The sequence below is a fragment of the Oreochromis aureus genome, linkage group 3, assembly GCF_013358895.1.
Source record: "Oreochromis aureus strain Israel breed Guangdong linkage group 3, ZZ_aureus, whole genome shotgun sequence".
Taxonomy (NCBI): domain Eukaryota; kingdom Metazoa; phylum Chordata; class Actinopteri; order Cichliformes; family Cichlidae; genus Oreochromis; species Oreochromis aureus.
In genome coordinates, this window is record NC_052944.1 from 49,571,813 (window position 1) to 49,586,001 (window position 14,189).

Sequence of the window (14,189 nt, forward strand, 5' to 3'; positions counted from 1 at the left end):
CCGTCGCTAAAGGAAGGATTGGCTAGTTATCAATGTGTTTTGTCTTCACTAGGTATTGGTAGGAGTTTTCTGTTTTCACTCTTCAATTTTTATCGACACTTGCACTGTGTGGGATTCAGAGAGGAAGCGCCACGTCACCCCAGTGCCTGGAACTTGTAAATAGTGATTCATCGTGCACTTTATAAATAAATTTACTGTTCACCATAAGAGTCCTGCATTCGGGTCCTACTTCTCACCTGCAACTCCATGGTCTGCCACCACAGTCCCTGACAAATTCAGTGACATACATTTTTTTGATTTTTATATGTAGTTTTAGTTTTTATTTTAGAGGGTTAAGAGTGTTTTTGTATGAGGCCCAGAAAGCTAATTTGTGAGAAGGAGCAAGACGAGGCCTACCAGACCTGGTAAATTAAATCCAGGTAGCTCCTCACGTGCATGTTTCCCATCAAACTGTCAGAAACATGAGACTAATGAAAGCTTCATCATACATGACGTTAATTCAGACCAGAGGCGGAGCCAGACATTTGAAACACCCGGGGCTTAGCCCTAACGGGTAGTATGCATGTGGGATTTCTTTTTTTTGGGGGGGGGTCTAGAAATGACTGAAAGATTATTAGGCTCTGTTTTGAGTTTTGTTCAAAAAAGAATGACTTCATATAGGGAAAAATATATATCACATATGCAGGACACCTTAAACTAGTTTTTGATCTATAATTAAAACAGGACTACAACAGTTCAAAATCAGGACTACTTAAGACTTAACCAAGACAGAACCAGAATCAGAACTAGATGATAGTAGCACTAAAAATCACTACACTTATTTTTTAATTCTACCAAAGTCCACTATCTAGATTCAGAAAAGTTTATATAATTATTTAGCCTTGTTGTGCAAACAAGCCTGCATAACTTAATAAATATATAACTTGAAAAGTAACAAACCTAAAAAGAAACACTAGGTACGAGATACATGAGTACCTATGATATGGTGATACTTTTGGTAAACAACTATTTGACTAACATGTGTGTCTCACCTGCTCTTGTTCCATCTCTGTTCTGTCCTCATTCTCCATCCCTCTCTGTTCCTCTCTCTCCCTCTTTGTGCTGACAATCATCAAATATACAGTTGAAACCAGATATTTACACACTCTTCAGATCAAAACACTTTTTTAATTGTAACATCAAATCAGACTAAATGATTTTTTTTTTTTTTAGATTGATAAATGTAAAAAACATATTTGTTAACTTTAAGAGTAAAGAGAGAAACTATCTGTATTTCTTAATTGCAAATGGCACCAAATTGTATTCAAAATTGAGCCACACTTATGGAGCTCCACGATTCTTTTCCTGGTGTTTTGGTTGACATCTCTTGATTTTCCCATGTCAAAGAAACAGGCTCTGTGTTTTGCCTTATATGCATCCACAGGTGTGCCACCAATTTACTCACATGGACTCTACTAACCTATCAGAAGCTTCTTCAGCTCAGAATGGAATCGTCTGGAGTTTTCTTATTAATTAACAATAAACTTAGTGTATATGTACTCATAAATTTGATGAAAGTGATTAAAATAGACAGCTCCCTCTTTTTATTCTGACATTTAACTATTTCAAAAGATATTTCAATATTTATTTATCCAGAACAAAACAAGTTTACTCTAAATTGATGTTGTACAGTAAAAAAATGTTCTTGTGTTTTCCATAAAGTGTATGTAAATATCTGGTTTAAACTGTGAATATACTGCTGTGCATTGAAATTCCTCTTTTTTTGCATAGGAATATATTGAACAACATACAAAGCATAATATATAAAATAACATCTACCAGAGTTTTTTCTTTGAAAGAAGCTCCTTATGTCCATTCTTGTATATCAGTACATTACTGAAACCGATTTATTTAGCCGTGAAGGGAAACAACTGAAAATATGAAATAAACACACATGTAAGCTAAGACTCTCTAAAGAAACAGCGTTGTTGTTGTTCGGCTTTTCATTTCGCCATTTGTTGATTCACTTGAAGAGCAAGTAACGTAATATGGGTCAAGTGATCAGTTTGGTATCAATCTTTCGTGATACACCGTCATATTTACATTATTTGTACAGTATGAATGATTTGCTTTGGTACCTGGTCAGACTTCACTTCTCCTCTGTCTGCCTCGCTCCGTTTCTCCAACAGCGCAGCGGCTCCCCCCGCCCCCTCGCTCAGTCGCAGTGCCTGAGCTTGGATCATACCAATATTAGGGGGGATTTACGCACAGTCGTAAATTCCCAAAGTGTGCACTATGTGCTTCGAATATTGTGTGTAGTTTTTTGTTTTATACAGTTGTCAGCCAGGCATCTAACTATGAAAAAATTACACTCCAAAAGACCCCGGGCTTCTGAAAGAACAACCCGGGCTTAAGCCCAGTAAGCCACCCCCCCCCGCTCCGCCCCTGAATTCAGACATAAAGGAGTAACGGTGTGTTCACACCGAACGCGATAGAGGCGTCCAGAGCGTCAGGTTTACATGTAAAGTCAATGGAAAGAGCGCGATGACACGCGATAGCGCGTCCGGCGAAAATTCGGAGGCAGATTTGCGTCGCGAAAACGCCAAAACGCCTGAAACGCGCGTCAGTGCAGCGCGTGGGGCGCGTTTGACGCGCGAAAAAAACCACGCGCGTGAATTTTTGTGTTGCATTTTGTGCATACGCGTTTTTCGCCTCTACCGCTCGAGTTGGAAAAATTTGAACTCCAGCGTCAAATCGCGCCGCGTCAACCAATCAGGAGCCTGGTGACGTGGCTGTAACCAGGTCAAAGGGGCAGATTCAGCCAAAGCCCTTCATTCTTCAATGGAGAGAAGGCTAATCAACGCCGTAGCAAACAACCCGGAGCTGTACGACACCAACTGCTTTGTGTACCGAGACAGGAATATAAAGGACCGAGTTTGGAGGAAGAAATGTGAACAGTTCGGGCAACCTGGTAAGTTCTCTTTTTACATTTTTCACTGACCCGGGGAAGCCGCACAAAAGCTAGCAAGCCACCGCTATTTTCCCACTGATGTACAAATACTGTTCTGCTTTTATGCATGCTGTCATGTTCAAGCGCTAGCTCGACAGCTGCCATCTAGCAAAGATACGTCTGGCACAACTTCCTCCCACATCCCTCCCACATTTCCGGTTCACGCGCGTCAAAATATGCAATTTTGAGGCGCGGTGGATTTCTGTTGGACACGCGTCGAGGTGCGAATGTGCAGGCGTCAAATTAGGGGCGTTTGGGGCGTTTTCGCTCGCGCCTATTGCGTTCGGTGTGAACACACCGTAAGAGGGAACAGTGTGTATGTGTGTAATGTAGTAAGAGATGACTGCATCAGACTGAACTAAGAATAATAAAACTCTGTAGAGGATTTTAATATCTCTGAAACACAAAATAATTCACAAAAATACAAACTTTTATCCAATCAAACAGTTTGAAAACTTCATAAAATGCAAACAGGAAACAACACACAGAAATGATAAATAAATAAATAAATATGAGGCATGGAATAATGTATTTATAACGCAAAGTTTACAAAGAGCGGGAAGAAGGTGATTTTAAACATTAAAGACAAATAAAAGAAACACGTTAAAGTTCATAAAAAATAAAAACAAGTAGAACAAATGTCAAGACAAACATTTAAAAATCAGAGACACCATCTCTCCATCCATGGTCAAGTTTAAGCATGCTTCACGTCAGCGAGGTTAACTGTGAATTTTCATACCAAATAAAAGATTTTTTAAGTTGACCCCAGAGAAAGATGGTAAGCTGCCCAGTTAGTCAGAAATATACTATAGTGTAAAATTAAATAAACAGCTCAAGTTTTATATAGTCAGTTATTTACAAATAAATACCTGTTATTCATCCATGACTCCTACATAATGCTTGTGCAATCAAAGTAAACCTCTGTCAGATTATTATGAGATATTTACTGCTTTGCAAACTTCATAAAGTACAAACAAACAAAGAAAAAAATGAACACATACAAAATAGAAAACTTTTTTTAAGTAAATACTTTCGTCAGCAGAGCTTTGTGCTCTCAGAGTGCTTCTTGTTATTTATGAAAATAATAACTTGCATGTAACATCTTTCATTTATTTGCTGTGTAGATACTGTGTAGTATCCACTCTGTGTTTTATCTGATAGTTGTTAAACACTTTTGTAAAAGTGACCTTATGACGATCTCAGTGCTGCTGGACTGAAGTGTCTCCCAGTGGCTGCTGGTTTGAATTACCAAGCAAATTGTCAGGATCCAGGAAAGCTAAACCTCCAACGCTCTCCGCTCCATTAACACCAATGATCCTTTGTGCAAAGCACTGGTAATTGTTATGACTTTGGATCCCCTGGTCCTCTGAATGCTTCTGTTAAAAGAAGTTTAATAATGAGTCAGTCTGACGGCACAAGAAGCAGCAACATGTTTGTGTTTGTTTGTTTCTGACGTACCTTTTGTGTGATGGCGAGAGAAATAAGCAGCAAATGCAGTGACTACAAGTAAAGAAACGATGATGATGGAGATTAGCACAGCAACCCTGGACCGACCTGCTGAGGTGAAAAAAGGTCACCACAAATGGACCAAAAAACTCACCAAAACAGAAATGATGCAGAGATAAATCTGGATTTTTTTTCTCACCGTTTCTCTGAGTCGTGTCCTGAGGATCTGGAGTTTGGAAGTTTCTGGGATGCAGTGGGGTCTCTGTCAATGAGATTTTCCCATAGTTTGGGTCTAAAAGACACAAAAAAACATAAGGGTCATAAATTGTTAATAAAAATTTTAGTTTGGAACCACAAACATCGCCAAAACAAATCTTCTCACCGACTACAAGTTCAACAACAGCAGCTTTCACTCTGCTCCTCAGCTTGGGGATGAAGCATCTGTATCTGCCGTTGTCTTCCTCCGACACGTTCAGGATCTTCAGTGAAATGTTCCCGTGTTTCATGGCGTCCATGAACAGCTCCGTCCTCCTGAAGTACGAGGCCATCTTCATGTCGGGGACCTCCTTCCTGTCCCTGTACAGGTGAACGTACTCCACTCGGCTCAGCCGGTCCGACGGGTCGGGCTTCAGGTCGGGTTTGGACCACTCCACCGTCAGACCCTGGACATTGAACGTGGGCTCAAGGTGACACGGCAGGATGACATCATCACCCGGAACAGCGATGACTGGAAGACTTGAACCAATCACCAGAACCTCACCTGGAAACAGACGGAAAATTAAACCTGAACTACCACAGAACTTCCACAAATCTTCAGCGTATAACTCTGTAAAGTTACACACCAAAAACCTAAGATCTTGAACAGCCACACCAGTGTTTCCGCTGTTATTCCAGAAATGTTTCTTACTGAGATCAAATTCTTAAAAGAAAGAATTCCTCCTTAGTATACTGGTAAACAGGACAGAGATCTCAATATCAATATGTGAATTTAGAGTAGAATAAATTAAGCTGAATGCATCAGGTTTAAATGGAGGCATATCTGTGTTGGTTCAGACACATGCAGTGTCAGGGATTTAAAATTTTGATCATGGGAAATAGTCTGGTCAGTAACTTCTTTAATCTAAACCAGAACAGCTTCCTCTGTGAGTAATCTCTGTAAATAAGTGACACAATCAGAGATCATCAGACAGACAGTAAAATGCTGGGTTCCTGTGGGTACCTGCTGATCCAGAACAATGAAATTACAGTAACCAGACACAGGAAGCAGATAAAAAAAGTAAATCCACAGAGACTTGTGACCAAAGTCTTCTGAATTAAGTTGTTAAAGCCAAAACTAGCTCATCTGTGGAAAACCTTGATGGATGCATATGTCGGCTAAACTTACTGGAACATAGTGTTTATTTGGTCCCTCACTTCAATTTCCAGCTCGTTAAATGTTTAAAAATGGTGTGATTATGAGCTTAAGCTATATTATTTGTTTTTTAACTTGATTACTTATAGCCATCTGTATTGTTTGATTCTTGTCAATGTATTGTGACAGGTGAGACCTGGAGTCTGGGAACCGCCCCTGGTGGGCGGAGCTGGTCTTTGCTCCTTTCATAAGCGCAGGTGTGGGCAATTGGGTATTTCTCTGCAAACCTGAAGCTGCGAGTGCTCGGTCCAAGTTGGTGTTTTTAATTTCTTTCTATGAAAGTCTGATATGGGTCCCCCTAAACTAGCTATATATATATATATATCTATATCGCTCGATCGATGAGTCAGTCATATAGTCGCGGACGGTGAAGGCGCTGCGTGGAAAGCGAATCCTATTTTTGTCTCGCCGCTTTTGCATGCACAGCGGTGGGCCTGAGTGAAGACGGCACTGAAGATTTGCCTTTTTCTATAGTGTTTTGCCCATTTGGGGTTATGTGTGAGTTGCTGTCCCTTTTTAACCGGTGAGCTATGCCGATTTGTTCTTAAACGGTTCCCCGCAGCGCCTGTCCTGTCTCACGGGCAATCGTACAGTTTTATCGTTTTTAATAAGGTAAAGTTTTTAATTGTTTTTAGGTGCCGCTGTTACACTGTTACTTTTATTTTGCATTAAAAATTAAACTCTTTTTAACTGACTGTGCGCCTACGGCTCTGTCCTATTTTAAATAGGTACCACGGGTCACAGTATGATGTGGTTTCTGATGTTTGTGTGGACACAATGCAAATATTCAGTATCCCATTAGGGTTGGTATATTAGGTTTGTGTGACGATGGTTCAATTCAGTCCTCGTTTGCTGACATTACCCCCCCCCCGCCACAAGGCCGTTATTTCTTAAATACATTCAGTGCAATTTAAGTGAATCAAAGTAAATTCAGTGTATTAAGTTCGACAGTGTGGAGACGTTACCGAGTTGGCTGCTGAAGACTTCTGGACTTCTAAAAAGACTTCCTGTCCCATCACGGGATGTCGGAATAGCTGGAAAAAGAAATTCACAACTTCAGAAGACATCATGAGAAGATGGAGAAGATTTTATTATACGAGCTGCTGACATCATACACAAAAACATGAAGCCTGAAAGTGAATATATTTAAAAAAACAAACAAACAAAAAAAACATATAAACATATGGAAATTAGTTCATATAATCTTTTTTTGCCTTATATTCGGTAATGTTTTATTAAATTGTGATGTTTAATGTTTTCTATATAGATTAGTTAGAAATATTCACAAAATAATTCATTGACCCTGATAACAGGTCAGATCAGATAAAATAAAAAAATAAAAATAAAAAAAACACAAACACAAAAGTCCCTATATAATTGAATTTCTTTTATGTCTAGTCACCAGTGATTAACTAACTGGATGTGTTGTGGGGTTTTCCCAGAAATGACTCAATGATTGAATCAGGATTGAAAAGAGCAAAGTCATGATTACCAAACAATGAGGTTATGACATGTGTAAATTAACAACTCAGTAGAATATTCTTAGAAAGCTCAAATGTGTGTACCACACAAATCAAGCACCCCTTCCCTGCCAAGGTGAACATATTTGTTCAGAACAAACAAAGCAGGAGAGCCATAAAAAGCTACAAGTTAATCTAGATTATCTTCTGTTGTCTTATTTTGTACAGTAGGTTCAGGGAGTTTACCTCATAAAACAGTGGAGTGGGACAGTAATTTAAAATCTAACGCAGAATGGAAACTTTAAACTGAAAGCCTGACTAAAAATATTTACAGTAATAACTGAAAAATAAGTAAAATCAAGACTTTCACGTGACTGAATTTGATTGGACAAATCAGTCAAGTGATCAGGCCTTACTACTGCGCTCCTTTCAAACATTTTCGTACATTTTTCAAAAACAGACTCGCAAAATGAGCAAATGAAAACATTTGAGGCGAGAAACAAAGTTTGAAATGTGTCATTACGTGATATCAACAGAGACTACATTTAATGTTTTCTAGCGAGTTTCCACACCGGACATGTTTCTTTATTTCGTTCTTGTTGCTAGGCAGCAGTGTGGCGCATGCGTTTTGTTTACGCTGTGAGAAACAGGTGTGCCGTGTCTGACGTAAATAGGCATGTCAAACCTTTACACATCTTTAGAATGCTCAGTGGATCATCGTCGATATCCGATAAATATGAACTCTTATGAACGCTAAAATTGGAAGAAACCGCTTCATACAGGGCAGAACCTGCCTGATATTCACCACAATTTAACATTATTTTACGTGTAAAAGTAATTAACTGATAAATGTCATCACTTACAGTGACACACAAAGTGGAACTGCTAATAGTGAATTCGGCTTGTTTATTTCTCGAAAATGTGAATGAAATGTAGCTGTGAGTTTACCTTGAACAGGAGTCCAGACGAGCAAAGCCGAGCACAGGATGAAAGTCCACAGTGAGGATGACTCTCTACCCAGCGAGCTGTACACAGACATGGCTCGTAGTTATTCTTTGAATGAATAAACCGAATCATCGTGGACCGTTCAAGTACTTCTTTAGCCCCGCCCGGTCTCTCTCTCTCTCTCTTTCCCTTCTTAGTCATTTGTGTCACAATTTTTTTTCCAGACCTGTGACTAGAAACATCTGGAAACACCTGGAGAAAGCGCCACCAGCCAACACAGTCATGAGCTGGAACACCCTTTCACCCACTTATGTAGGTCTTACTAAACAAAAACAATAAAGTCCATCACTGAGCTATAAAAAGGTGTTGTTCTCGATCACTTTGAACTACAGACATATTTACACAATAAATTTACCCTCCTGCCCCGATCCTCTGGCTCTTCTGGGTATTTCTGTTTACAACAGCATCACTCCAGGACACTTAGGCTGACCTTAGGAGTCATTTGCAACTGTCAACATATCAGACTGCTTTGCATGTTAAGGTGGGCACAAAGATTTCCCTTTTTATAGATATTGTTGGAAGTGCAGCTTCCAAAAAAATAAGGAATTGTAATTATCAGCAGAGGTTTAAAAAAAACCTTGAAAGATAAAGAATAAAGGTCAGTCTTTCATGTTTTAGACAGAGAAGACGGGTGGTTTCACCTGAAACCTCTACTGATAATGACCCACACCTTGGTGAGTCATATGATCATTACTGGGTCAACAACCTTCTTAAGAGACAGCTCCCACAAGAGATTAAATACCTGGGATTCTTCACCATTGGATTTTAGAACCGAAGAAGCTTCTCAATCAGAGGGAAAACATCTCTGAAAAACTTAAAGAAATACAGTCGCTTCCTTTGCAAACTCCTTAGACTTTACAAGCATAAACATATTTTAAAGAACAGAAATTGTACACAGCAAACTATGTTCCAACAAATATGTGGAATCATGTTATTTAACTCATATAACATAAATGACTTTACTTGAGTGACTTAAACGTCTCTTGTCGATCATCAGTATTTTTTATTTCCTCAGTTCCCAGAACTTTTGCTTTTCTAATCTAATTTCATTTGTTTTAACTAACTTACATTTTTTGCTTCTATCTAACATAATACATTTTTCTGAAACCTATTGACAAAAAATAATTAAAGTCAACAGTTAATTTTTTGAGTGTAGAAAATTATCAAATAAAAGGAACAACTTCACAGCTCCAGCAGAATCTCTGATTGGAGGTTTGGTATACATGGCTTTTGCATGTGCACTCTCAGTCTTATGTGAATCTCATCAAACCTCTCATACTTCACAAATCTCATTTCATTACTGCAGGCAGCCAGCGGATGGCTTATTTCCATCCATCCTTATCAGGGTCGGGAGGGAGCCCATCCCAGCTACCATAGGGCGAGAAACGGAGTGCACTCGTGACAGACCTCCAGTCTGTTGTGGGCCAAAACAGAAAGACATAGAAAAATTCACACTCACATTGCCTATGAGCAATGTAGAACCCCCATTTAATGTTTGGACTATGGAAGGAGGCCATGGTACCTGGAGAGAAACCTTTAAATTTCCTTTAATGCTTTGATCTGTAACGGATGCTGCAAAAAAACTGCAAATATTTAAACACAAAACAGTCTTGGTGTTTGGGGATGATTTGTTTCAGTCTAGTTAGCAATGGGGGGGGGATTTTAACCCTTTAATTTGTCCATCGGAGACACTTTAAGGTCTCACTGAAGATTTAAGTTCACACAGTGAGACTAAATAAATATTCATTAAACACGCTGACAGTGAGGCAGAGGAGTTTTTTCTTCTCCAGACTTCACAGTTTTGTACTGAAGGAGGAAATCCATCAGTTTCACTGCTTGATGTTTCCAAGCAGATCCTCCAGAGTCTGACAGCAGCCACTCTGACTGAAGACTTCTGTAAGAAATATTTCCTGTTTACATCCTCTGATCTTCCACTCTGGGTTTTCTTGTATGACACTTTCTTTGTGTGAAAATGAGCTCGATAAATAAACTGGACGTGGTCAAAGTTCAAATTAGGCTCACTTCCTGTTATAGAAGATGATCTTGGTGCTGCTGGGCTTGAGTGTCTCCCGGTGGCTGTTGGTTTGAATCCAACCTGGCTGAAGATCCAGTAAAAATAAAAAGTGTTTTTCTCATTTGCCTCTGGCTGTTTCTGATTTTTTTTAAAAAAGCTGAAAAGATTTTTTTTTAAATCCAATTAAGTGTGATGGCAAGAATCAACATTATTTGTGTTTTTTTGTTTCTTACTTTTAATGTCTAAAAAATGCACTAATAGAATTATGCAAAGAAAGCAGCGTCAGCCACAACGGACATGAAGGCGATGACAATGACGACCACAGAGACCCTGGTGATGTCAATAAAGGAAAAAAGGTCATTATATATGCACAAAAATGTCACCCAAACAGAAATAATGAGGAGAAGAGCTGGATTGTTATCTCACCGTTTCTTAGAGTTTTGTCCTGAGGATCTTGCGTTTGGAGCGACGTCTCTGCCAGAGAGGTTTTAATGTGGTTTGGATCTAAAGGTCACGAAAAAAAATAAAATGAAACTGAAGGTTTGTAACAGAAAAAACACACAAAACTGTTGGGAACCACAAACATCGCCAAAACAAATCTTCTCACCAACTACAAGTTCAACGATTGCAGACTTGACTCTGCTCTGCAGCTTGGGGATGAAGCATCTGTATCTGCCGTTGTCTTCCTCCGACACGTTCAGGATCTTCAGTGAAATGTTCCCGTGTTTCATGGCGTCCATGAACAGCTCCGTCCTCCTGAAGTACGAGGCCATCTTCATGTCGGGGACCTCCTTCCTGTCCCTGTACAGGTGAACGTACTCCACTCGGCTCAGCCGGTCCGACGGGTCGGGCTTCAGGTCGGGTTTGGACCACTCCACCGTCAGACCCTGGACATCGAACATGGGCTCCAGGTGACACGGCAGGATGACATCATCACCCGGAGCAGCGATGATTGGAAGATTTGAACCAATCACCAGAACCTCACCTGGAAACAGATTGTAAATTAATTCTCCTGAACTCCTACAGAACTTCCACAGATCCTCAGATCGTCAGTGTATAACTCTATAAAGTTACACACTGAAGGCCTGAACATCATGAAGAGGCCCATGAGTCTTTGTGGCGTTACTGCAGAGGTATTTCTGGGACTAAATTATTAAATGAAACAAGTCCTCCTCAATATGTTTCCAAAACCAACAGAGAACTCATGGGAGATTTGTTTCACCTTGTTTAGTTCTAATAAGTGATGCTGAGTCAGTGGTATTTCAGGAGCCTGGGACCTGGATAAACCTCAGTTCAGAGTTCACGTGGGCTGAGGACGTGTATAAACCTCAGCTCATGTCTCCACAAGGACCCATATGATCACAGGGTGACAGTGACATTGCACATCATAGGTCACAATACCACTGAAGGTTCAATTTGTGGGACTCTGTCAGCTTTTATACGTGAAGAAACTGGAATACAAGGTCAATAGAGTCAGGTTCTGCAATTTCTATCTTCGAAAAACTTCAAGAAAATAAATTTCTCTGACCCATAACACTCACTATACATTTGAGAGATTTTAGACATAACCAATGAGTATTTCTTAGTTTTAGTGATTCCTCTTTAGAGAGACGGACCTTTAGGGATTAACCAGGCAAATAAACAGGTCGAGTTTCTGAGTTCTGTTAATTTTGTTGAACTTCTATTCTTTATCACCATTTCAAAAACAAAAGCATCCATCAAGTTTTTGAAGGAAGACCCAAGTAACAAAACTGGTTTAACATATGAAAAACGTTGGATTACCTTCTTCAAAACTGTTCAACACTGCAGCTTTAATTTGATTAATTTTTTAATCAAATGCTCGTGATAACCCTCCCAGGCCAGAGACGTGTCAACCGTTAGACATGACAAGGAAAAGCAAAGTGTGCTGATGATTTTTGTTTGTTTCAGCTCCAGTTTAGACAGAATCGCCTTTGTCTTATTTCTTCAGTCTTTGGGGTACTAAGAGTTACAAGATGACGAGATGAAGAAACAGCAAGAAGCAGAGAGCGTTTAAAACCACAAAAGAGAGCTGTTTTCACATTTAACTCATAACGTGTCTTTGTGGAGGATGTGTAGCACAGCAGAGTAGAAGCCTAACCGATTAACACAAATGGATGTCTGTGTATATCAGGCAATAACTGATTATTGGTGGTTATTCAAACACGATCTACATGGCAGATAAACAACAGTCACCAAAATCACCAGAGCTGTTTATAATTGGAAAGTCCAAATGTCATCTAAGCATTTAAAACAAATGAGTTGTTATTACCGGGATGTAAAATGTCACGACGTCCTTTTGTTCAGTCACAATTCTGAGCTGATTAACTGATGAAATACTTTACAACAATTCTCCGTGACTCACTGACTGACTCACTGTCGGACGGATACGTATTGAAAAGAAAAAAAAAAAACCCAACCCAGTCTAACACGTTCACACTCACACTTTCAGCCTGTTCAGTGTTGTCCGTTATAATTAATCCTCTATGAGCGCTTAAACGGGGGAAAGCCGCTCATCGCAAAGGAGAGCCTGCCTGAATCATCTCGTTGAAACTTCTTTCCGTGTCAGAGTAACTCACTGACAACTGTCATCACTCACAGCGACACGGAGAAGAAGAAAACGCAGCTGTGAGCTGACAGTAACGTTTACCTCCAACCAGAGTCCACACGCTGAAAGCCGAGCACAGAATAGAAGTCCACAGCGAGGCAGAGAGTGGGCTGTACACAGACATGGTGCACAGAACACGGAGTCCGTGGATTAATTAATCAAATCTGAGGTTGGCTGTGCTCCTGCCTCGATCTCACTGGATGAATGAATGAATGAATGACGTGTCAGTCTTCAAATGTCCAAATCCGGTGTTGTGCCCAAAAGTGATTGTCTGCCAGAAACTGATTGCCGTCCGCGGGAGCGCGCGCAGCTGCTTAAAGCTGCAGCGCCCGGATTACTTGCGTTGCCAGCTACTTCCGTGCAACTGATATAACGTGGGGGGGAAAAAAACCCAAACACATTTATGCCTTTATTATTAGGCAAAGGTATGCATTTATGGAACTTTAACGTTTCTTGTAACCGAATTATGACGCTTATCAGAAGGTTGCTTTCAGTGTGTAGCGCAGTCACGAATGACTACACGCATCACGATGGAATAATTAATGCCTACAGGTTTAGTATGTCTACTCTCGTTGTTCATATTTGTTATAAGACTGTCGAATAGTAGTTAAAAAAAAAAAAGACCTATTGTGCCAGTCAAGGGCGTAGATTTGGTTTTGGCATTGGTGGGGACGGATGATTCAACCACCGAACCCTGCCCTGTTTCTTTTTTTTTCTTTCTGTCTTTGCTTCTTGATAAAAAAAAAAAAAAGGAGAAATATACTTGCCTACATATGTTATTCTACATGCTTTTAAACCATTTAAAATTACAATTCATAGTTTTATATGTGAATTATATAATCTTAAATTGCTATTAAACAAATGATTAAGTATTTTAGACTTTAGTTTACTTCAGCCATATTCCATATAAATTAGGTATCATACAAAAATAAAAATAGCTTCAAATACAGTCATGACAATAAAAGAATATGACTTTAAGGACTTAACAACATTACTTCAGTTATAGTACACCAACATCTCTTACACATTAGCACTAAGGGAACACTGAATGACCTGCTGGTTTTTGTCCATAAAACTACTCATCTAAGATTACCACAAAGTAAAAGATCTCTCAGCAAAACTATGCAACATTTTAGGCACTATTGCCCCGATCAAACCAGTGAGCTGGGATTTTTTATTCTAAACATAAACTACTGTTACAGCAAACACATGCCTTCTCCTCTCGTTAACTGAGATAA

At 39.6% G+C, this 14,189-nt stretch overlaps 2 protein-coding genes across 4 annotated transcripts; both read right to left on the reverse strand.

The window, feature by feature from the left end:
- Window positions 1-3,190: 3,190 nt before the first annotated feature.
- Window positions 3,191-8,616, reverse strand: LOC116333558 (myelin-oligodendrocyte glycoprotein-like). 2 transcript variants are annotated; one of them, XM_039610489.1, is made up of 6 exons: window positions 8,255-8,616; window positions 6,812-6,880; window positions 4,818-5,195; window positions 4,635-4,727; window positions 4,448-4,546; window positions 3,191-4,365 (listed from the first exon to the last, which is right to left on the reverse strand). In XM_039610489.1, exons 1-6 carry the CDS (start codon window positions 8,343-8,345, stop codon window positions 4,331-4,333), a joined length of 765 nt encoding a protein of 254 aa, XP_039466423.1. In that variant the 5' UTR covers window positions 8,346-8,616; the 3' UTR covers window positions 3,191-4,330. The 2 variants fall into 2 exon arrangements, with proteins under 2 accessions (XP_039466423.1, XP_039466424.1); XM_039610490.1 differs by having other exon boundaries at window positions 3,192-4,365; window positions 4,448-4,543; window positions 8,255-8,613.
- A 1,226-nt stretch (window positions 8,617-9,842) lies between these two features.
- Window positions 9,843-13,210, reverse strand: LOC116333559 (myelin-oligodendrocyte glycoprotein-like). 2 transcript variants are annotated; one of them, XM_039610532.1, is made up of 5 exons: window positions 12,994-13,210; window positions 10,933-11,310; window positions 10,752-10,829; window positions 10,559-10,655; window positions 9,843-10,410 (listed from the first exon to the last, which is right to left on the reverse strand). In XM_039610532.1, the coding sequence occupies exons 1-4, from the start codon at window positions 13,073-13,075 to the stop codon at window positions 10,561-10,563; spliced, it is 633 nt and encodes a 210-aa protein (XP_039466466.1). In that variant the 5' UTR covers window positions 13,076-13,210; the 3' UTR covers window positions 9,843-10,410; window positions 10,559-10,560. The 2 variants fall into 2 exon arrangements, with proteins under 2 accessions (XP_039466466.1, XP_031612668.1); XM_031756808.2 differs by having other exon boundaries at window positions 9,843-10,655.
- Window positions 13,211-14,189: the final 979 nt, after the last annotated feature.